At 42.4% G+C, this 23,371-nt stretch overlaps 1 protein-coding gene across 1 annotated transcript in view; it reads left to right on the top strand.

The window, feature by feature from the left end:
• The window catches only part of LOC309870355 (supervillin-like), a gene marked incomplete at its 3' end in the record, with an annotated part of 71,765 nt that overhangs the window by 19,404 nt on the left and 28,990 nt on the right, over nucleotides 1-23,371 (top strand). The window contains exons 7-11 of the mRNA XM_082742488.1: nucleotides 10,707-10,787; nucleotides 12,998-13,894; nucleotides 14,141-14,147; nucleotides 15,892-15,939; nucleotides 16,480-16,557. Coding sequence (XP_082598614.1) covers nucleotides 10,707-10,787; nucleotides 12,998-13,894; nucleotides 14,141-14,147; nucleotides 15,892-15,939; nucleotides 16,480-16,557 — 1,111 coding nt within the window. The remainder of the gene's footprint in view (nucleotides 1-10,706; nucleotides 10,788-12,997; nucleotides 13,895-14,140; nucleotides 14,148-15,891; nucleotides 15,940-16,479; nucleotides 16,558-23,371) is intronic.

Here is a 23,371-nt window from a genome sequence, read left to right on the forward strand (position 1 = left end):
CTCCCTGCTCAGCAGAAAGCCCGATGTGGGGCTCCATCCCAGGACCCTGAGATCATGACCTGGGCTGAAGGCAGAGGCTTAATCCACTGAGCCACCCAGACAACCCATAGCCTTTGGGCTTTTTGAAATTTGGGGACTGTGACCTGTTTTCTCTTATTTTGAAATGAAAGTCTGTTGTTTGAGAAACCTTCATTTAGTAGCAGAAAATGTGTTCTTGCCTTAGTGTCTATCAAAGTGAACTCTTCATGTGCTTTGTAAACGGGTCAAAGCAATTTAACGGTCTAATTTAAAAAGGAAATTCGAGATTTACGCTTACATGGGTTTGGAGAAAATTCAGAGCCAAATTTCTGATTGCTATATTATGAAAACTTGGGTTGTTAACATGGCATCTGGTAGTTGTCTAGATCTCATATGATAGATCCTCAGTGAGATCCTGAATCAGTTTTAATAATAACTAAACTTTGGTTGTGTGCTCCAGGTCAAAAGCTAGGATATTTAATTGTTTTGTGTTAAAATCTTAGTATTTAAAAAGTCTATAATGTAAAATCTTAAGAGGTATTTCTTTCTCAATTATTTGAAGAGGCATATTACTTGGAAGTTTCCATAAGCCTAACCCCAGCCTCTTAGCACTTACTTGACTTTCACAAAGAGAGGATTAAAAGGATTAAGAAATTATAAAGGAATTCTTGAGGCACATGCTTTGTTTATGTATTTTTCAATTTTAAAAAAAAGTACATGCTTTATATATTTTTTTAATTTAAAAAAGGCATATGTTTTTTTAAAAGCCATTCAAGACTTAAAATTCTGTGATTTAGAGGCAGAGAAGCACAAATCATTTCATATATATATATATATATATATATATGGAAAATACTGAGATATATTTACATTAAAAGGGATGGAACATAATGTATGACAAGTATGACAGTAAAAGATAAACAAAGATACAAGAAACAGCATGGAGGTTCTTCAGAAAGTTACAAATACTCTACAGTCCAGTAATTGTACTACTGGATATTTACCCCCCAAAATACAAAAACACTAACTCAGAGGAATGTGTATATCCCTACATTTATAGCAGCATTATTTTTTTTTATAGCAGCATTATTTACAATAGCCAGATTATGGAAGCAGCCCAAGTGTCTATTGATAGAAGAATGGATAAAGAAAATGTGATCGATCGATCAATCGATCTATCTATTTATGCTATTCAGTCATAAAAAAGGAATGAAATCTTACCATTTGCAACAACACGGATGGAGCTAGGGAGTATAATGCTAAGTGAATAAGTCAGAGAAAGGCAAACATCTTATGATTTCACTCATATGTGGAACTTAAAACAAAAGAGCAAAGGAAAAAAGAGAGGGGATGGTCAAACCAAGAAACAGAGTCTTTAACTATAGAAATGATAAGAGAATAAACTGATGTTTACCAGAGGGGAGGGCGTGGGGGGATGGGTGAAACAGGTGAAGGAGATTAAGAGTACACTTACCATGATGAGCACTGAGTCATGTATGGAACCATTGAATCATGGTATTGTATAGCCGAAACTAATATAGCACTGTATGTTTTTTTTAAAAAGGATTTATTTTGTAATGACTACAGCAATTCATCTTGCAAAGATGGATTTAAATGAATTAATATTCTGCTTAGATATCCTTTCTTTAGAGCCCAGATATTTGGGTGTCAGAAAACCATTGTTGTCTGATTTCCATTTGGGGAGAAGAAAGACAAAAAATACTTTGTGAATTATAACAATAACCAAGGAAATCTCAGTGTCTTAATAACCATAAATGAAAATGCTTGTCATCCAGTATGGAAATAAGTAACAGAAATGTTGAGGGAGATGAAGGGGTAACTAAGAAAACCATCTACAGATAATTATTTTATTCCGCATATTTTTGTGGATATATCCTAGCATTGAGATGCACTATTTTTCTCACTGCTGTACTATACTCTCTCATCACCTTGCTCTGCCAAGTATTGGGGCTATTAATGTCTGAACTAACTCATTCCCATGTCATCATTTTATTTTGTGCTCACTAGCAAGAGGCTGTTTTTTTTTTATCATTAATTAAATACAAATGTCACTCATGAATATACCATCAAAGACTTCCTATGGTATCCTAAAAATCCACCTCTGAGCCAGACATCAAATGCACAGTTTTTGTGTGTGTTCATATACACGAACACATGTACAGATGGAACCATTAAGAGCATTCTAAGCTCCTAACAGTCTTGAGGGCTGAACAGTACATTTAAATTTATTAGAATTTGTTAATGTTTATTTGAACATTTGTATGATTAAGAAAATACATATGTCACAGGGTCTTTAGCTCAAGAAATCCTGTAGCTGCTTGGAAGTTCAGGAGAGCACGTCCTTCTGAAAGAAATGGAGAATATATATATTCACAGAAGAGAGCCTAAGATACCTCTTAACCCCAACCCCCAATTTCTGCCAAGCCCCTTCAATTTAGAATTTCAGAATTGTGTTTTCTAGAGAGGGAGTTTTGCTGATAGGAACCATTCTTTGTTAATTAAGCCATTGTGAATTTTAGGATAAAACTCAAAGAGATCTGGGGCCTGTGGGTTATTCAGATTTTTAAAAATCTGAGCTGTTACTAATGGAAATCCTGAATGCAGAATTTGTATTTCTTAGTTAATTAAAAAAAGAAAGAAAGAAAGAAGAGAAAATGCACCATATTTGTTACTTCTGTGAGTGGAGAATCTCAGGACCTGAGTTACACCTGCTGTTTTCCTGAGCGTCCACTGTGACTCCCTGTTCTCAGTGACCTGTGTATTGGGCAGAGGAAAATTTCCCAGTGGTGATCCACTCTAGAAAACGCCCTCTGTGTTTCATCTCTCCACTTCTGGAGAACCTAGGTCTGGAGACACCTAGGTGTCCTGGAAAACCTAGGTCTCTAAAGAAGAGACTTCCCTGTACGCTCACAGATCTTGTAATGGGACGGAACTCTTTTCACCTTTTAGCCCCTGTACCCCCAAATATCTTGTCACCTGCTCTACTAGCTTTTGCCTGTTAAAATATGGTTAGTTCATTCCCATGGTTTTTTTTTCCTTTTTCTTCTGTTCTCACTGGCAAATTAACAATTTCTGTTCACTGAACTAAATATGAATAGATCACCAAGAACCCTAGCTAGTATGTCCAAAAATTTAAACACCTGCCAGAGTGTAAGGAACTGAGCTGTGTGTGCGTGCCCTCGCATGTTCGCATGCCTGCACGGACCCACAAGGCAATCCTTAGCACGTTTTCCAAACAAGCAACTTGAAGCATATAAACTCTTCATTTTAATAGGATGCCTAGTTAATAAGCATTCTTCTTCAGCTGAATACTGTTTTATAATTAGAAGCTGTTACATAATTAGAGCTGGGCACCCACAGGGTGAAACTCATTCTCCTGGGCTGAATTTGACTTCACTGTGACAGCAGGAAGCACTTTTAAGTCTGTTGACTCTTAGGAGTTACAGGGAGTTAAAGCCCATCATTACAGACTTAGGGATAGAGACCAAGAGCAGCTCCTGACCTCTGTGATGACTTAGGGTTGAGTTCTTGTTTCCTGGTATCATAATTCTCTGCTAACCAATTGCCACATCGTTAGAAAGTTCTATTATACCCAAGGGTCAGCCTCTCACTGTTCTCTTGTCCCCAGTGACCCTGTGGTCCTCTCCCAGGGGAGTGACCTCTGCCTTATGGAGAGCTGGCTCTCCCCAAGCCCTCACAAGAACAGATCTCAATGTTAAAGAATGTTAAATTCTTAGAAACAAAAATAATCCTGGAGATTATTTAAAAATGGATTTTATATGTGAAAAAACTAAAGATTAAAGAATTGATTTAAGACCATAAGGCTGCTTTGACAACATTGAGGCCATCATCCATCACCCATTCATTCATTCAGGCAAGTTCCCTTGCATCTGCCTGTTCTTCCTGTTGTGCTCTGCTCCTCTTACTTACGTCAGTTCTATTATCCAACACTGAAAAAGAGGGTTTGCTGGTTTTGCCCTTTGAAGATTAGAGATCTTTAGGAAAGAAGACTAGAGGTATTAGAGAAACAGCATATGTGGATTTATATAAGGTCCTTAACAACTTGGCCCTTATAAGCAAAATGAAAACTTGTAATTTAGGAGAGTTCGAATACAGTAGGCATCCATATATCTATGCATACCTCATAGGTATTGATTTATGGATTAGTTTCAGCTCTGACATAGTTTAGCTAATCACTGAAGAAAATTATATTGGGTCTCTGGTCTGCGAGGCACTGTGCTTGTAGCTGGGTATAAAAAAAAAGTGTAGGAAATAACTATAACATGATAGGGTAAATAAGTTTCTAGAGATCAAGGTTGGGTGCCAGGGGAGTATGAAGATGGAGTATTAACCTTTCCTCCATGGAGAAATGGTCACAGTGGAACCAAGTCCTTAAGGATGTGGTGGTACCTCCTCCCAGCACGAAGGCACCAATGCCCAGTGAAGACTGAGGAGGAGGTGGGATGAGGCTGAGTGCCGGAGGGAGTCGTAGAGCCGAGCAGTCACAGAGTGCCGAGCAGTCGTAGAGCGCCTCAGATGACATATCAAGGCATTTAGCCTTTGCCTTGTGAACAATGGGAAGTTTCTGAATTTTATTTATTTATTTTGTAAAGATTTTATTTATTTATTTGAGAGAGAGTGAGAGAGAGCATGAGAGGCGAGAAGGTCAGAGGGAGACAGAGATCACTAGCAGGCAGAGAGAGAGGAGGAAGCAGGCTCCCTGCTGAGCAGAGACCAGGACCAGGACCCTGGGATCATGACCTGAGCCGAAGGCAGAGGCTTTAACTCACTGAGCCACCCATGCGCCCCGAGAAGGACAGAGGGAGTAGCAGAGGAGCTGGGAGCCCTATGTGAGACTTGATCCCGGAACTTTGGGATCATGACCTGAGCTGAAGGCAGTTCCTTAACCAACTGAGCCACCCAGGTGCCCTCTGAAGCATTTTAAAGCAAGGATGATTGATTCTGTGTTTTAGAAAGATTGCTCTGGAGGAGTGTGGAAGGTTGATCTGAAGGTGAGTTGATTCCAATCAGGAAGACCATGGACATGTTGGCAGCACTTACCCAGCCTGAGATAGTGAAGTCTGTGCTTCCAAGTTGGCCTTCATCATTAACTTGGTCCTGTTTGGCATTTCATTAGAGAGGATATTAGTGATAGGTTGATCAGTTTGGTGATGGTGAGGTAGAGGGTGGGAGGAGGGTTGGAGCAGGAAGGGAGATGAGAGAGAAGAGAGCACATGTACCTGCACTAGGGTTAGAAAGTAACAAGATGAAATTTAATAACGTCTTCTACCTAGATGGTGGAGAAAATCTGTGTACAAGTTCAGGATTGGGGAAACCTGATTTAACAGCAGTTCATGGGAAACAGACCTAGCAGTTTTAGTTGATAGCAAATTCTTTATGTGACTGCCAAAATGACTGGTCCAATCTTGGGGTACAGGACTGAAAGTGAACTGTTAATAGCCCAATAGTACTGGTCTAGCCCTGTTCTGCAATGCTCAGATAACATCTGGGTATTTCCTTCTAACTGAGCTGTTGACCAATGAGAACCTATCCAGAGGGTCTACTTTCCTGTCCACCCTGCTTTCTTGACCTTTCCAAGGTCAAGGAACCCCCCCTCCGCCCCGTCTTAAGAGAAACTAGAATCATTTTTGGTCTCTTGCACATTCTCTGGTGCTTAGTCTGTCACACCAATCCGTTCTTCTCATTATCAGATGGTTTTTTCCCCTACGCAGTTATAAGGCTAAAGTTTGGCTTGGGATTGGGAGCCCTAGGTTACCAACCGGGCCTCTCATTGATGAGGATTCTGCTCGAAGGGGAGAGGGGAAAGAGATCACGAGTTCATGAGGTGTGTCACACATGCCATTTCACCTGTACCTCCTGTCTTGGGAAGAGGGACATTCAAATGCCTTCCTAGCACATGGGGCTGACCTCCCCAGATGTAGGGATGCTGGTCAAGGTGGCCGAACACGGTGACGTGGATTTGGTGTTATGCCAACGTGTGAGACTGGGAAGGATGATCCCAATGATAGCATTTCTTCAAGTACAGGCCTTCTGCAGAGGGTACTTGCCTTGGGTCATTTTCTGTTTCCTTCCCCACTCCCACCAGTATCTAGTTCATACCAAGTAGCTCAGTCAGTCATTTTTGGGTGAACATTCTGTTGTTTTCTGGATTTTCTTGGAAGTGTTACCAAACTGTAACAGTGCTACTTGAAAGAGCCGGTCTGCAAACAGTTTATCAGCCCATTGCCCGTGAGGGTTGCAGCTGGATGTGAATCATGGGTCCTTTCCTTCATCAAGAACATCATGCTATGAGCAAAATGTCAGCTGAACTCAACAGTGGGCTTAGGGACATTGTTCATCTCCACTCTGGTGTGGGTCTTTGATCTCATCATGGGCCAGGGACACCGGTCAGCAGAACACACTCTGATTGGCACGTACGTGTGGCGAGTCTCTTTCCACTCTGTCTGAAGTTAGAGTGCTTGGATGTGAGCCTGAGTCCATGTGCTCATAAATATTATGAAACTATGAATGAGCATCCTGGTTGAGGGGGGGGCTGATTTGGGGATCTTCTGAACTCGGTCTCCAGTCCTGAATGGCTGAGTCTAGGTTAGTCTCACGACTAACGCAGCCAAGTTCCCGGATCACTTTGTTCTAGTGGGGCTGGTTAACATCCAAGCCGGAGATGTGGAGATCCAAATCCAGTTGGGAGCTAGAAGCCGGAGCCACTTTGGGAGGGCCCCTGTGGCACCTTCCTGAGGCTCCAGTACTTTTCTAGACAGTTCTATCTGTATACACACACTTTCTGTCTTTGTGCTTTCTCATCTGAGGCTTAGCATTTAGCCATTCAGTACTGAGATTAGTTCAGAGGGAACCTGGAAGAAATTGGTTATTTCACACGTTTATCCTGCTTCCGCTCCAAGAAGACTGTATTTCTAGACTTTCGTTACTCAAGAAGCCCTCATTATTTGTGTCCCTCTCTTTCCTTCCTTCCTCTCTCTCTCTCTCTGTCTCTCTCTCCCTGCCTGCCTGCCTGCTTCCCTTGGGTGGGGAGAGGGAGAAGGAGAGAGAATCCCAAGCACCTCCATACCCAGAGTGTGAGCCCAACACGGGGCTGGATCTCCGGACGCTGAGATCATGACTTGAGCTGAAATCAAAAGTCAGACACTTAACTACACAGGCGCCCCAAGAAATCCTCACTTTAATCCAGCAGTGGTATATTTGTTAATTGAGGCATGATTCACATCCAAATGCACGTATTTTAAGAATGCAGGTTAGGGAGTTTTGTGAAACATGTAACCATTGCTCTAGCTGAGAGAAAGGGTTTCTATCCCTGCTGTGCCGCTGTCCACCATCAATCGTTGACTCTCTTTGCAAGGACCTAATTTATCTGCCATAGCCCTATGGTATCAGGCACTCAGCTTGTTCTGTCGTACCAAACCAACCCTTCCCACTTGGTTCTTTTTTTTTTTTTTTTTAAGATTTTATTTATTTATTTGACAGACAGAGATCACAAGTAGGCAGAGAGGCAGGCAGAGAGAGGAAGGAAAGCAGGCTCCCTGCTGAACAGAGAGCCAGAGGCAGGGCTTGATCCCAGGACCCTGAGATCATGACCTGAGCCGAAGGCAGTCATCCAACCAACTGAGCCACCCAGCCGTCCCTGGTTCTTTTTTTTTAAACTAAGGTTTAATTATTAAAAATAGTTATGCATAACAGTAAGGCACGTTGCAATAAATAGCAGCATCAATTTAATATTTAAAGAAAGAAAATGAACCCAAGGCATTATTTGCCATTATTCAGATGTGATCTCTTTTTTAAGAGCTCTGTTTTTAAAAGCTTACCTGCTATTATACTGTTTCTCCAAAAACAATGGCTCCTAGGCCCCAGAAATAAATTTTGTACTCTTACAAAATGATAGATGTTTTAATCGGAGTTTGGACATCCCTTAGCCACCTATCAGTCTCAGAGTCAGAGTGTATGGAGAACTTGGTCCACAAAGTTCCATTATATCCCACTGTTCTGGAGTGCCTGTGAATTGGCGAGATCATTTTTAGACCTTGACCCACCATTTGGGGACCCACGCATTTAATGCAAAAGGTAGAATTTGGTTTCTCACCCATGTCAACACTTAAGAGCGACCTCTCTGGGTTGTTTTCTGCTCTCTCCTTGGGTTTTTCAGTGTCTTTGGGCTTTGGGGGGAGAATTTGAAGGAGAGAAAGAAAAAGATTCAAATGGATTTTATGGCATTGACTGTGTTTGACCCACATTTTCGTTTGTTATTTATGTATTTTTACGAGTTTTTGCTTTTAAAGAGTGAAAAGAGATACTTGAATTTAAAAATTCCATTAACTGCACTAAACATCTATGTCCAAGTAAATCCCTTAGTGTGACTGTTGTCTAGATCAGTTATGAAGGTACACTGAATTACAATTTTTAAAAAAGATTTTCTTTTTTTATTTAACAGAGAGAGAGAGATCACAAGTAGGCAGAGAAGCAGGCAGAGAGAGGAGGGGAAGCAGGCTCCCGGCTGAGCAGAGAGCCCGAGGTGGGGCTCGATCCCAGGAACCTGAGATCATGACCTGAGCCAAAGGCAGAGGCTTAACCCACGAAGCCACCCATGTGCCCCCAGAATTACAATTTTTAGAAGTCTTAAGTTTTTAAGATATTTATATTGAAGTATAACTTATGCACAGTACAATTCACCTGTGCTAGTGAAATTCTGTGAATTCTGTCAAATACATCAAGTCATGTAGCTATCACTACAGTCAAGATACACACCTGTTCCATCAGCCCAAAGATTCCTTTGTATGCCTTTGTGGTCAACCCTTGCTGCCGCCACCAGGTCCCGCCAACCAATCATCTATCTTCTGCACTACAGGTTTAGATTTTTGAATATATAAAAATCAAACTCCGTGAGTATTTTTTGTTGATTTCAAACAAGTCCTATAAGAATTTGATGAAGTTATTTTTTTTAAATCATAGGAGAAGTGTTCATAATGTCGACCATTTATAATACCATCTTAGAAAACAAATCCCTCTTACTTGGTTGAGATTTAAACATATAAGATAATTCATACAGAGCTGATTTTATTTTAAATTTTTATTTATTATTTGACAGACAGAGATCACAAGCAGGCAGAGAGAGAGAGGGAAGCAGGCTCCCTGCTGAACAGAGAGCCCAATGTGGGGGGCTCGATCCCAGGACCCCGAGATCATGACCTGAGCTGAAGGCAGAGGCTTTAACCCACTGAGGCCCCCAGGTGCCCCTGCATTTGAGTCTTAAAATAATTTTGTGAGGTGGGTGAACTGGGTGGTTTTCAGTAGCAAGTACCAGCTGCTTCCTCTCCTTCCACTGTATCCCGGGCTAGAGGAATCCCCTCCTTTGCTAACTAGTCCTAGGCTGAAATGGGTGTTGAGAAATTAGACCTTTTATGGTTGGAAATAAAACTGCTTTCCGTCCATCTGAATTTTTTGTTCACCAGACTGAATTGCTGTGATGCTGGGGTAGGGAGGTGGGCGGACAGGTTCCCGTGTAGAAAGGCGGGTGGATGATCAAGGCTAGAATGTGACAGATTTCAGTGGTCACAGCAAAAGGTAGGGCACTGGTTACAGACTGGCTCTTACCTATCAGCTTCAGCTAAAACTTGAACTAAAATGATTTTTAGAAAATTCAGATTATTTTATTGCAGTTATCGTTCTATTTTTTTTTTTTTTTTTGGGATACTGCTTTGAGCTAAAATGTGTTTCTAGCCTTATATTGAAAAACTCTTACATATAAGGTAGTATGGTTCTGAGCTGGTAAACATTCTCTTTCTGCATTGCAAAATGATACACATTAGTGGGTTGTTTCTCCTGTGTCCTGCTTTACGTGGTTGCCACAGGCTTTTTCTGGCCTGTTCTAAAATATCTTCAGCCTAGCATAATTGCTTCCTCACATCCAACTTTGCGTAATATCCGATCGTGTGTGGAGGGATGAATGTATAAATCCTACGTTATCTGGCCTGCCATAGTATAAGTTTTTTAATGGCTGGGGTGATGCCCGAGTCTCCTTTGTTACTTCTCAGAGTCTAGTTCAGGGTTTCATACATAGTAGGAACTCAACATTTATCGAATTGCCCTGAATTGGTATTGGTTATGTCATTGTTACGTTGGTTGAATTATTCAGCGACAAATGGAAAAGGAAAATGTATAAGAGCAATTAAAGATATGATCTCATTGAATTTCTTTTTATTGATTTCCTTTATTTGGTATGTGTTTTGCACAGACGCTATCTTTGTATTTGGTTATTTACCAATGTCCGTTGGCAAAACTTAATAGAGGATGAGTTGACATTTAATCCTACTTCTTACAAGAAAATTGTCTGGTATTTGTGGGGAGAGTGTGAATATAACAGACTCCTAATACTTTCAGGTTACTTGGAAAACACTTTATGTGGTGGCTTTGGATAGATTTATTTCTATCTCTTAAGTTTAGTAACGGGCCACATGTCCTTGTGAGTCTCGTGACATGAATGTAAGCCCTGTGACAAAACGCGCTTATACATTTTCCAAAAGCCAGGATTAGTCTTGGCTTAACGGAAATCAGCCTTTGGGCTTCAGATTATAATTGTCTGTACCTGTGTTGACGTTCAAGTAGAAATTATCTGAAGTTTTGTCTTTTGTACACAATAGTACCGGGAAACCCAAACATGAGTGGTTTCTCCAGAAAGATTCCGAAGGGGACACACCTTCTCTTATCAACTGGCCTTCCAGGTATATGCCGAGCTGAACCTCTTGGCTTCCTCGTAGTGAGTGCTTCTTCCCTGCTGACTTGCCTTGCTGTTCCACACATTACCCAACGCTAACTCTCTTCTTGCCCTCTGTTCATGGCAGTGCGTTTGACAATGATGTGTTCACAGGGGCTGCTGGAAGTTTCTTTCTGAACGTTTGCTTTTCTCCTCCCATTGCCCTAATCCCTGCTAATCGTATTTCCCCCTCCTCATTTTTTCCTCTTTTTGAAAATCTTCTTGATGACACTTCTTGCTTTTCTCCTTTCTCACCAACCTGCATACCGCCAAGTGGGGGCAGTAGTGAGGCTCCTCCTGGTTTCTCTCCTCTTGATTCTCACTAACTAACCAGGGAGTGCCCCATCTGGGCGAGTGCTTTCAGCCTTCTCCTTTTCACATCTCCTGGCCTCTAAACCAATAGTTAATTTTTATCAGCTGCCCTTAGGGCATGTGCTTTTAAAGGCAGACAAAAACCCCCCTATCATTTCATTTTTAAGGTTGGGGGCAGGGAGAGGCGGAAGGAGGGAGAATGAATAAGTCTCTGGCAGGACAAAGCACCCATATACTGAGTTTCTAACAGTCACTTTGTTCTCAGCGGAGGACAACATTCAGATTGTCTCTGATTAGAAGGACACATTCCACAGGAGAACCTGAACCACATTTCAGTCTTCTTTTGATTAACAAAGCTTATAAATATGAAAACCTCCAACACTGGCTAGTCTCTGGGGAAAAAAAAAAATTTACTTAGAATGCTTTTTTTCCCCCCTTCCTGGATTGTTCATGGTAATTGCCTTTTGTGTGTGTTTAATTTTTTGTTAACGAAATATATGTAGATATCCTGCATCTGTTGTTGAAATACACGTAGGAGTTGATATCAAATTTAGCAGGGTACGTTTGTCATTTAAGGAAATATTCTCTTCCAAAAGTATAAATAAGTATTTTTGCTGACTGATCTTCAGTACATGAGTGTTTATAGTCCCCCAGGAAATCACTTTTCCCGCTCCAAAAATGTGTTTTACTTTCTAAGGATTATTGCCAATTAATAATCCATTCTTGAACAGCTTCCGTGGTTTCTCCTCTCTCGCTATGTGGCATTTCAGAAAGCAGAGAGAAGTACTAGCTAACACTATTAAATGGTTACTCTTCGCTAAGAGTACTTAGTACTAAACTATCCAAGTGCTTTGCCAACATCACATTACATTTTGTCACTAGGATTTCCATTTAAAAGCAAAGAACTGAGCCAGGTAAGTTGCCTCAGACCACACAGCTAGAACTGGCTGAGCCAGTTTTGAACCGAGGTCTCCTAGGTGCCCCAGCCAGAGTTGTTGGCTACTTTGCTTCTGCAGCAATAGAATAAGATTTTGTAGCTTTTCAACTGGATTTCACTTTAGCTCTCAGATACTTAAATAGCTCTAGAAAGGACAGCGAACTCTTTTCACTTTAGTTTTTAGCTAAGGGCCTACTAGCAATTCCAAAGGGGAGAAAACGTTCAGTCTGTTCTCTCAACAAATATCTTTTCTCTAACAGTCTTCTTGGTGCTACAATGCTTAGTGGTAATGATGTCCAAACTGGTCACATGTCTTAGGAATGAATGAATACAGTCTGCATTGCATGAAAACGCTTGGGAACGTTTAGCTGAGTGCTTGAAAGGGGTGATTGTGTGTTGTGTCTTGAGCTCCATTTAAAAAATTTTTAAAAATCACAAATGTTCTTACATTTCCAGGAGACAGTGAAATTATTCCATTTGGTCCATAGGTGTATGCATACTTGGAAACTCCCCCTGCCCAGAGTCCACACACTGGGCCTGTATGTGTAGTGTTCACAGATTCCCACCAACAGCCTCAATGTGCCCTCATGCATACTGCTGGTGTATATTAATGGATTTTTCTGTGGCTTCTGGTCATTTGTTTAGTCAGAAGGCAGCCATTCTCCCCCAGGACGGCATCTGAGCCGTCTCAGCTTTATGGAGGGCAGAGTGAGTTTGGTGCCACACTGGCCTACTCACATCTGGAAACTCGAAATCCTTCACCGGGCCGGCCATGAGTTTCTGACGTGAACCACCAGAAGTGCATTGTCACTGGCGGTTCTGCCTTTGGGTGGATTTCCACTCACGGGTAGTCTGGGATCCACGCATGCTTTCTCCCCATGAAGTGGTTACTGCACTTTGTAAACTTAAATCCTTTTTCTTTCTTAAAGAGTTAAGGTTAGAGAAAAAATGGTGAAAGAGGAGAGTGCTCGCAGCAGCCCTGAGGTGGCCTCCGAGCCCTTCACTCAGAGGAGACATCAGCCAGTGCCCATCCATTGCTCGTCCTTTCAGTCAGAAAATTCGGCCTTTGATAGGGTCTTGAGCAAGGCAGCCAGCTCCGCGGGACAGCCGATCCGAGGCTACGTCCAGCCGGCAGACCTCATTTACACGGCCACGCTGGTGACCTCAGAGATCCCAGAAAACGTGTCTGAATGCAGCTGGGGGGGGTCCGCCGCCCAGAATGTCAGAAAGCCTCCCACCTTGAAGGTTCTAGAAAGCGAGAGAAGGGATACCCCTGTTCTCCATATTTGTGAATCAAAAGCCGAGGAAGATATGCTCTTCACTGAAGCTCTCGAGAAAAGCAGGAAATCACTTTTGGCGTTGGAGGACCACGGGCTTATGCGAAGCCACAAAGACCCCTCTGGAAACGACGATGTCGGCAAGCCTGCTGGGAGCCCAGTGCCCTCAGAACATCAGAAGGAACCAGAGAGCCTGTCACACCCGCCTCCCTCTCAGCAACTGCCCGCTGAGAGGATAAGCAGACAGGAGATGGTCTTGTACGTTCAGAGCCAGCCCATGTCACAAGATGCCAGGGTGACAGGCCACAGACAGGAAGCCTTGGTGAAGAAACGCAAGGTCCTCACCCGCTCCCTGTCTGACTACACGGGCCCCCCTCCGCTGCAGGCCCTGAAGGGTAAGGACCCCGCGTCCAGGCAAGAACCGGAGCCACAGAGTTCCAAAGCTGAAGGGCCCCCCCCAGAAGTCGGCGTGCTGGACACGAAGGTCTCTGTCGCCCAGCTCCGAAATGCGTTTCTGGAGTCTGTCCATGCCAGCAAGAAACCCGAACTGTAGTTCGCCAGGGCCTGAGACAGTAAGCTCTTTGAAGTTAAAATAAGCCGATCTATTTTGGGCTTTTGTAACAGACATTGGGAAATCTCAGGTTCTGTTGAGGTCAAGTGGTTTTCACATGGCCCCTGATAAGCCCTCGGCTTCTTTTCATCCTAAGGGCTGGCAATATTTTTCGGTCACACCTTCGCTGGGCTCAGATGTGAGGTGCCTTAAACCTAATCTGTCTTCATACGGTCCCCCCACAGCCAAACGGTGCTCGAGAGACGCCTCTGCTCCTGGGTGTCTGAATGCTGCCCGGAGAAAGAAAGATATTCATGCCATGTGGTGCATGCAGATGGGATCTGACTGCCTGGGTTGGATCTAGACTTGCTGATGGAGAGCTCTGCTAAGGGGAGCAAGTTCTAGAACCTTCCATTTTTTCCACCCAGAGAAGAAGAGAGCTGGTTATACAGTCAGAGCTTCACTTCCAGCATAGTTTGTGAATTCATCAAAGGCACAGAACTGTGGTGGCCCGTCCGCCCTCCTCCCGCTTTTGTATGTTGTAAGCACAACCCTGTGAGCTGCAGCCTGGGGAAATGCAGAGGAGGCAGGAAATAGACGGGACTCCCTATAAATCACGCCTGTGGCCCCTATGAAAATCCTCGCTGTCCAGTAAAAATAAAATGTGAGCAGCACAAGTAATTTTAGATTGTCTAGTGGCCGCATTAGAAACCAATGAACGATGCCTTGAAAAATCTATAAGGGTCTTGTTTCTGTCAGAGAGTTGGTCCCCAGACAAAACAAATTCCTGATGCTCTAGCCGGCATCCCGTTCTGGATCCTTCCTGGGAAGAAAATCTCTCTTGGCCCATGAATAGATTTGGGGAACTAAGAGCTTCCCATTCCCTATAAAAAGACTGGTTGTGTTTCAGAGAACACCTCACTTAACAGCAGTTCCCTGCTTTCCAGATTTATTCTGACCCCCCCCCCCCCCCCCCCCGCATTGGAGCTTCAGAGCACAAATCATTTGTTTACTGGACTCCCTCTTTTCCTGTAATCACCATTCTGGGTTCTTCCTCTCTCCTCTCTCTCTCTCCCTTTCTCTCCCGTTGCTGCTCTTCTTTTCTTCTCTCTTCTTTCTCCTGTTCTTGGCTTAGTCCAGGGCAGGGCTAACCTGACTTAAGCATGTCTGCTTTTATAGCAAGTATAATTAGTTCTGAAGATGGGAAAGCCATGTGGTTTGTGGATTTGGCCAGGTCCACACTGTCCGGAATGTGTGCACTTGAGTGTTATCCGTAGACCGGTCCCTCCAGGCTAACTTGTTCCATCCAAAGAGCGAGAAAAATGGAACAAAGTTTTCAAAGCGGGAGTCTCTCCGTTACCACTCAATTGCATTTATTTATTTATTTATTTATTTATTTATTTATTTATTTTTAACCAAGTGATTATTTTAAATTTCCACCTCATTTTGGCATGTTTGACATCAAGGTATGTCATGACTCCCTTACAGTTTAAGATAATCATCCAATATATCAGACTTTTTTCCAGGAAATAAAATCCCTTTATAGAATGTGCCATTACAAGTTCTGTGTCTGAGTCACAGATGTGGAGTTAATATCCAGCTGTGCTCAGTAGTATCAGGTCAGTGAATCAAGCTAAGATCTGTGATGTCCCGAAGCATGTTCTTGAAAATTGAACGAAGGTAGATCTGCCACATTCATGGTCTAATTGTCTGCTGACATTGAAATTCCAAATTACAGTTCAGGAGAAAGAAGTCGCCTCAAAGAGCTAAGGGAGGAGGGAGAGAAAGGCGGAGGGTATGATCTGCAAATGAAAGATTATCATCTCACTGATGGGATAGGAGTTTCCCTGGTGTTTGTGTCACCGACTGTGTGAGCATGTTTGTGCATGCATCCAAGTGAGCCCAGGCACCAATTCCTTGAGAGTGCTTGTGACACCCTAACCCTACCCTACTCTTCCAGCACTCTGCAATGTTTCCTGTTTGTTTTAACCTGTAGGAAGAAGGAGGATTTGCAGATGATAGTGCCATTTCTAATCTGCTTTGGGTAAGCCTGACTCTAATGTAGGTGTCTTCTAGATTCTAGCCACAATTCGACCTCGCCATGTATAATTTTCATCACTGGTGTTTCCTTTTTAAGCTCTCACTGTTTGGTTTCTTGCTCCCAGGGAAGATGCCACCTCTATCCAGAGAAGACAGCTATCCTATTTAATTTTTTTTTAATTGTATAATGACAAACCTTAAAGACTTTAAGTAAGAGATTTTATGGTAAATGCTGAACCTGTCGATGAACTTTGGGGTTCCCCTCTCTGTAACTGAATATGGTAGAGACTGCAGTAATCTTGTCATTAACTCACGTAATTACTGCACAGAACTGACTCGATTGTATTTACTGTGCTGGTATGGGTTTCTGTTAGCCCTCTAAGAAAACAAACAAATAGAAGGGACTGTCTTGAAAAGAGAACTGAAATTGCAATGAGTAAATTAACATCCTGGTTGAGATACTTCCTTTTTGTCTCTACTCCTCCCCTCCCAGCTCTGATAAACCTTCTCTTTTCACCTCTAATCCTCTTGCTTTGCTCTATAGGAACCTGTATATGCTTCTACTTATTCTCCTACTATACCTGCTGCCCATAAACACCTGTCTTTTGTATCTGTTAATCAGGTGAGGAAAAGCCTATGCATTTTTAAGCCTCATTGCAATTTCTGAGCAGTAGGGAAGAGCTTGTTTCATTTGGGGATGGAACTTCTTCGCTGCATTTCAGTGTGTGTGTGTGTGTGTGAGTGAGTGAGAGAGAGAGAGAGAGAGAGAGAGAGAGATCAGTTCTTGTATAATTAGAGTTAGTCACACACATCACATCCATGGGTCAGACTTTTAGGCAGACTTGATGGCATTCTTTGACCTTGGAATTGTGAAACCGGTTTAAGAGAAGAATTTCCCCTTTTAATGTCCAAGGTAAGTCAGAAGCCCAAGGACTGTGCCGAAGCTTTCTGCTCCCAGTTGGGAACAGTGCTATCTTGCTAGGCCTGATAAAGGAAGACACGGAGTTGCGGTGGAAGTAGGTGGGTGTGGATGGGCCAGAGGGGAAGGTAGAGCAGGGAAGAGGCTGGGCTGACAGGACCTCCTCGCAGTAATTTACTGAGATGAGAGCCCACAGCCCTCTTGCTCCATCTCCACTGTACCTCCTTTGAAACCCACCCCAGAAAGGAGATCTGACTTGGGTGGAATCTTTCTGTTCGTGCAAAACACACTATCACTTTTAAAGCCCAGAGTACCAGAGATTGTTTTTTATTCCCTTTGTAATGTCCCTGGGGTCAGAGTGTCTGGGAGAAGTGCCTGCATTCACACTGTCATGAATCCCAGATTCTATCCTCCCTCCGTCTTAAGGACCTTAACCTAGTCATTTCCCTCGGAGGGCCTTTGTCTTCTCATCAGAAGTGGGTTTTCTTTTTTTTTTTTTTTTTAGATTTTATTTATTTATGAGAGAAAGATCACAAGTAGGCAGAGAGGGAGGCAGAGGGAGAAGCAGAATCCCCACTGAGCAGAGAGCCTGATGTGGGGCTCGATCCCAGGATCATGACCCAAGCCGAAGGCAGAGGCTTAGGTGACTGAGCCACCCAGGTGCCCCAGAACTGGGTCTTTCTTACCTCTAAGGTGTGTTCTAACTAAAAATTTCATGATTATAGTGTTCTGTTAGGACGAGTGGTGACAAAATAGGTCTTTGACAAAGAGGCAGTGAGACCTTATATCAGATATGAAATTGACAGAGTGCTGTCCCAGCGAGGTATCTGCCGGGCCCTCCTGCTTCATCTTTTATCTTCGCAGTGGAAATCCCCCTAAGGCAGCCTCTTCCTCACTCCTGGGTTCCTCTGAAGTTAAGAATGCTGGTCTGTGAGATCCCAGCCCCACACAGACAGGATGTCCACCCCCAAAAAACAGGATGAAATCTGGAGCAAACCTGCTGTTCTATGATTGGGACAAGGGAGAGGGGTTGTTTCTTTTAAATAAGTCATATTAAGCTGGAAAAGAAAAGATACATTATTGAACTCTTTAAATACAAATTATATTTATTATATTTAGACACATATACACACTTTTTAAAATCAACTTTATTTTTTTAAACATTTTTATTTATTTATTTGACCGAGAGAGATCACAAGTAGGCAGAGAGACCGGCGGGGAGAGAGGGGAAGCAGGCTCCCTACTGAGCAGAGAGCCTGATGTGGGACTTGATCCCAGGACCCTGAGATCATGACCTGAGCTGAAGGCAGAGGCTTTAACCTACTGAACCACCCACGCGCCCCTAAATCAACTTTATTTTTTAAAGTAGTTTTAGGTTCACAGCAAACATGAGCCAAAAGTATAGAGATTTCCCATATACCTTCTGTGCCCCCGTCGGCACATACACGCACGCGCGTGCGTGCACACACACACACAGAGCTTTCCCCACCATCAAGTTCCCACACCAGAGTGGTGCATTTATTAAATATGTTGAACCTGCACTGACACATCATTAGAGCCCAATGTCCATAGTTCACACTTGGGCTCCTTCCCGGTGCATGTTCTCTGGATTTTGACAAACATATGATAATACTTGTCCATCATTATAGTATCATATAGACTAATTTCACTGCCCTAAAAACCCCCTGCCCTCCATCTATTTATACCTCCCTCCCTCAAATCCTTGGCAATCTTTTTTTCTTAATTTAATTTTATTTTTTCAGTGTTCCAAGATTCATTTTTTATGCACCATGCCCAGTGCTTCATGCAATACGTGCCCTCCTTAATACCCAACACCAGGCTCACCCAACCCCCCACCATCTCCCCTCCAAAACCCTCAGTTTGTTCCTCAGAGTCCACAGTCTCTCATGGTTCATCTCCCCCTCTGATTTCTCCCAAATCACTTCTCCTCTCCTTCTCCCAATGTCCTCTGTGTAATTCCTTATGCTCCACAAGTAAGTGAAACCCTATGATAATTGACTCTCTCTGCTTGACTTATTTCACTCAGCATAATCTCTTCCAGTCCCATCCAAGTTAATAAAAAAGTTGGGTATTCGGGAGGGTAATTATGAGGGAGGCATAATTATTTTTTCCAGAAAGTTGTAGAGTTGGGATCACGCAGCATGTAGCCTTTTCAGATCAGCTTCTTTCACTGTGTCCTGTGCCGTTAAGGTTCCTCCATGCCTTTTCACGGCTTGATAGCGTCTTTCTTTTTAGTGCTGAATAATATTCTCTTTCTGGTTATATCAGTTTGTTTGTGTGTGTGCATTTGTTTTAAAAATATGGAACACTTGGAGCACCGGGGTGGCTCAGTGGGTTAAAGCCTCTGCGTTTGGCTCAGGTCATGATCCCAGGGTGCTGGGATGGAGCCCCGCATTGGGCTCTCTGCTCAGCAGGGAGCCTGCTTCCTCTTCTGTCTCTGCCTGCTTCCTCTTCTCTCTCTCTGCCTGCTTTTCTGCCTACTTGTGATCTCTGTCTGTCAAATAAATAAATAGGATCTTTAAAAAAAAAATATGGAACACTCCATGAATATGCATGTCATTCTCGTGCAAGGGGCCATGTTGATCTTCTCTCATTCCAATTAGTTGATTTATCCATTTGCTTACTGAAGGGCATCTCAGTTGTTTCCAAGTTTTAGCAGTTATACCTAAAGTTGCTATAATACCCACATGCAGGTTTTTGTGTAAACATTTTCAACTCATTTGGCGATCAAGCAGCACAGTTCTGGACCACATGGTAAGGGTATGTTTAATTTTGTAAGAAACTGCCAAACTGTCTTGCGAAGTGGCTGCACCAAAAGTTTGCGTTCCCACCAGCAAAAAATAAGACTGCCTGTTGTTGAACAGCCTCACCAGCATTTGGTGTTGTCAGTGTTCTGGATTTTGGCTATTCTAATGGGTGTATAGTGATAATCTCATTGTTGTCAGAATTTGCAATTCTCTAATGACATACAATGTGGACCACCTGTTCATGTGCTTGTAATTAAATATAAATAAAATTATGTTATTAAATAAAAATCTTTGGTAAGATGTCCATTCAGATCTTAGCCCATTTTTCAATTGGTTGTTTATTTTCTTATTGTTGAGTTTTAAGAGTTCTTTATATATTTTGGATAGCATTTCTCTTTCAGATGTGTCTTTGGCAAATATTTTCTCTCAGTCTGGGGCTTGTCTTCTCAATCTCTTGACAGTGCTTTCATAGAGCAAAGGCTTTTTTTATTTCAATGAATTTCAGTTTATTGGTTCTTTCTCTCATTAGTGTTGTATCTAAAAAGTTATTGCATTCAAGGTAATCTAGATTTTTATGCCATGCTATCTTCTATAAATTTTAGTTTGGCATTTTACATTTAGACTTATGATCCATCTTGAGTTAATTTTTAGGGGAAGGTGTAAATTCTGTGTCTAGATTCTTTTTTTTTTTTTTTTTCCCTTGGCAAGTGGGTATCTAGTTGTTCCAGCACCATTTGTTGAAAAGACTTTCTGATGTTCACTGTATTGCCCTGGACCTTTCAAAGTTAGTTTATTTGTATGAGTGTATTTCTGGGCTCTCTGTTTTGTTCTATTGATCTATTGATCTGTTTTTTTTGTTTGTTTGTTTTTTTCCCCAGTAGTACCACACTGTCTTGATTATTATAGCTCTGTGGTAAGTCTTAAAGTAGGGTAGTGCCAGTCCTCCAATTTCATTCTTCTCCTTCAATATTATATTGGCTATTCTGGGTCTTTCCCCCTCTCCATATAAACTTTAGAATTAGTTCATCAATATCTGCAAAGTAGCTTGCTGAGATTTTGGTTGAAATTGCATCAGATCTGTAGATAGAGTTGGAAAGAACTGGCATCTTGACAATGTTATAGTTTCCAATCCATGAACATGGACTACTTCTCCATACATATTTAAGTTTAAAGAAAAATACCACTCACCAGAAGTAATTTATATTTAATTGCTTCAAAATTAAAATAGCCCTAAAATTCTGTATTTTTATATCGTGACAGCTTTCCCAGATAAACATTTTATGTACCAGCCTTTGTAGTTGGAGTTCATCAGTGTCTCAGAGACTCCTTACCTCCTGCGGTCCTGGTATCTGTGTTCACTTATGCAGAGGCTCAGAAAAGAAAACAGCATTACAACAGCACACACATTCTTTCTAAATGGCCCATTTGTCTCTTTGTTGGGCTTTAACACACATTTCCTTCTTCCTCACATGCCTCACAACTGCACCAGAAGAATATTTCCCTGTATTCTCCTCCCTTTATCTTAGCTGCTGGTAGATGGTAGCAAGACCATGGTTAGTTTGAGGCTTAAGCCTAGTTGAGATCTTTCTCCATGTTTTGTTCAGGCCATCAAAGGCTGCGTGTACTGATGAGGGACTAAAATCACTGGCAGGGTCAGGGGGAGCTGGTGCAAAGCCACAATTCTTTAACAGTACATAGAATTCTTACACACAAAAAAGCTAACAGTACTGATTTGTCACTTTATTTTTACTACTTAATCTGTGCTCTTATAATTTCTTTAGCCTAACTAGATGTGCATAAGATAAAAATTTAAAAGCCAGATCACAGTATTTTCTATTCATGAAGCCCTCCAGTTTAAATTTGTACTAATCCTAGTAGAACATGTTAGATTTGCTCTCTCTTCTTGTATTACCTCTCTGTGTCAACAACATGTGGGAAGATTTACGTTGTGTATTCCCGGTAGGTGTACAGAGGCAAATGCATCCGTAACAAGGCAGTAAGCTGAAAACATTCTTGCAGATTGACCCTTTGCCTAATTTCAAACTGTGTTCTATTAATTCTCTGTCTGTCCCTAAGACCTGCCTTCTTCCCCAGCTACTTTACTTGTTTCACTGCCTTCTACACACACACACACACACACACACACACACGTGCATGCACACACATATATGGTTATTCTCTCCCCTCGCTGTTTCCATCTCTCTGCCACATTCATGGGATCTGCATTTGAAAGAATGGAGGACAGACTGGGTAGGGCTTCCATTCACATTCTGCCCTAACTCTCTTACTATTCCAGTCAATCCTAAACCATCACCAGCTAAATCTAGACGAGCCTGGAAAATGGCACAATACTTACTATAATGTATACCATGTCCTTCTCTAAACAAGGAAAGAACAACTTAGAAAGGAAAAACAAGACAATAATGAAATTTAAATATGTATCTTGTGAGAAATTGTATTAATCGTCTCTGTGGATTGAAAGCTGTATATTTCTTACCCACATTATAGATCCATCTGAAGTCAGCAATTAAGGGCCCTAAGCCAACTTCACTAAGTAGCCATGTTAAGAAAGAGAGGCAAAAAGTTTTATGTTCAATAGTATCATTGAGAGAGGAGTTAAAAAAAAAACACTCCTTGACAAAGATCTGGCAAACTACTGGAAGCTTTAAAGCCTCTAACAGCTGTATCATTCCTGGGCTGGTAGCTTCCATGTTCTTGTAGGAGCTCCAGGGATATCTGATTGCTTTGGGAAATGGAGTTGTGGACTCGGGGATGCCATTTTTTTGAGTCATGAACCACACCCCACCGCCACACCCGGGACTTTGGATACATGTTCCCAAGTTCAGCAGAATGATGATGTCTGGCTCTTCGGAGGAGCAAACTTTCTTGGCACTTCATATGTTTTTTCAGAATATTTTAAGCCAAGTGCTACATTGATTTGATTAAAATTCCCTCCTGAAACTTCATTTTCAAAGAAAACGTATTATCCTTTTTGAATTTTGATGAGGTCTTCCTGGCAAGTCAACCTCGGAGTTTATTTAATAAGGGTATTGGATTCGGAGAGTTACTTGGAATGAGGGTCATCTCACCAGCCATATGTGGAAAAGTGCAGGGAAAGGGTTTTTAACCTTGGGATAATATTGTATTTTGATAAAATTTAAGACTTACAAAAAAGGCGCCGTGATAGGGCTCTCTCATATCGCCTTTACCAGAGCCACCAACTGTTGGCATTTGCTTGCCACCCGTGCCCCATCTCATCTCTTCCCTCCACCCGTCCCCTCCTGTCTCATGTACACATACATGATCTACAAAATTGGGGCTCCCTAATAGAACGCTATAGACTGAGTGGCTTATAAACCATAGAAATTGCTTTCTCACGGTTCTGGAGGCCGGAAATTCGAGATGAGGGTGCCAGTGTGTTCCCTGTCTGCTGAGAGCCCACTTGCTGTTTGTAGAGGACCATCTCCTCACTGCAGCCTCACATGGTGACCCTCCTCCCACAGTAGGACGGGCACAGGGGCTCTCTGAGGTGTCCTTTATAAGGGTGTCAGTCCTCTTCAGGAGGGTTCCACCTTCCTGACTGAACGCCTCCCAAAGGCCTCACCTCCTAAGACATCACCCTGGGGATGAAGTTTCAGCATAGGAAATCTGGGGCACACAAATGTTCGGTCTCATCACAATACAGTGATGGAGATGAGGAAATGTAACCTTGATGCAGTGTTCAATCCACAGCCCATTTCCAGCTGTGC

This window comes from Mustela nivalis (assembly GCF_964662115.1).
Source record: "Mustela nivalis genome assembly, chromosome: 7".
Classification (NCBI taxonomy): Eukaryota; Metazoa; Chordata; class Mammalia; order Carnivora; family Mustelidae; genus Mustela; species Mustela nivalis.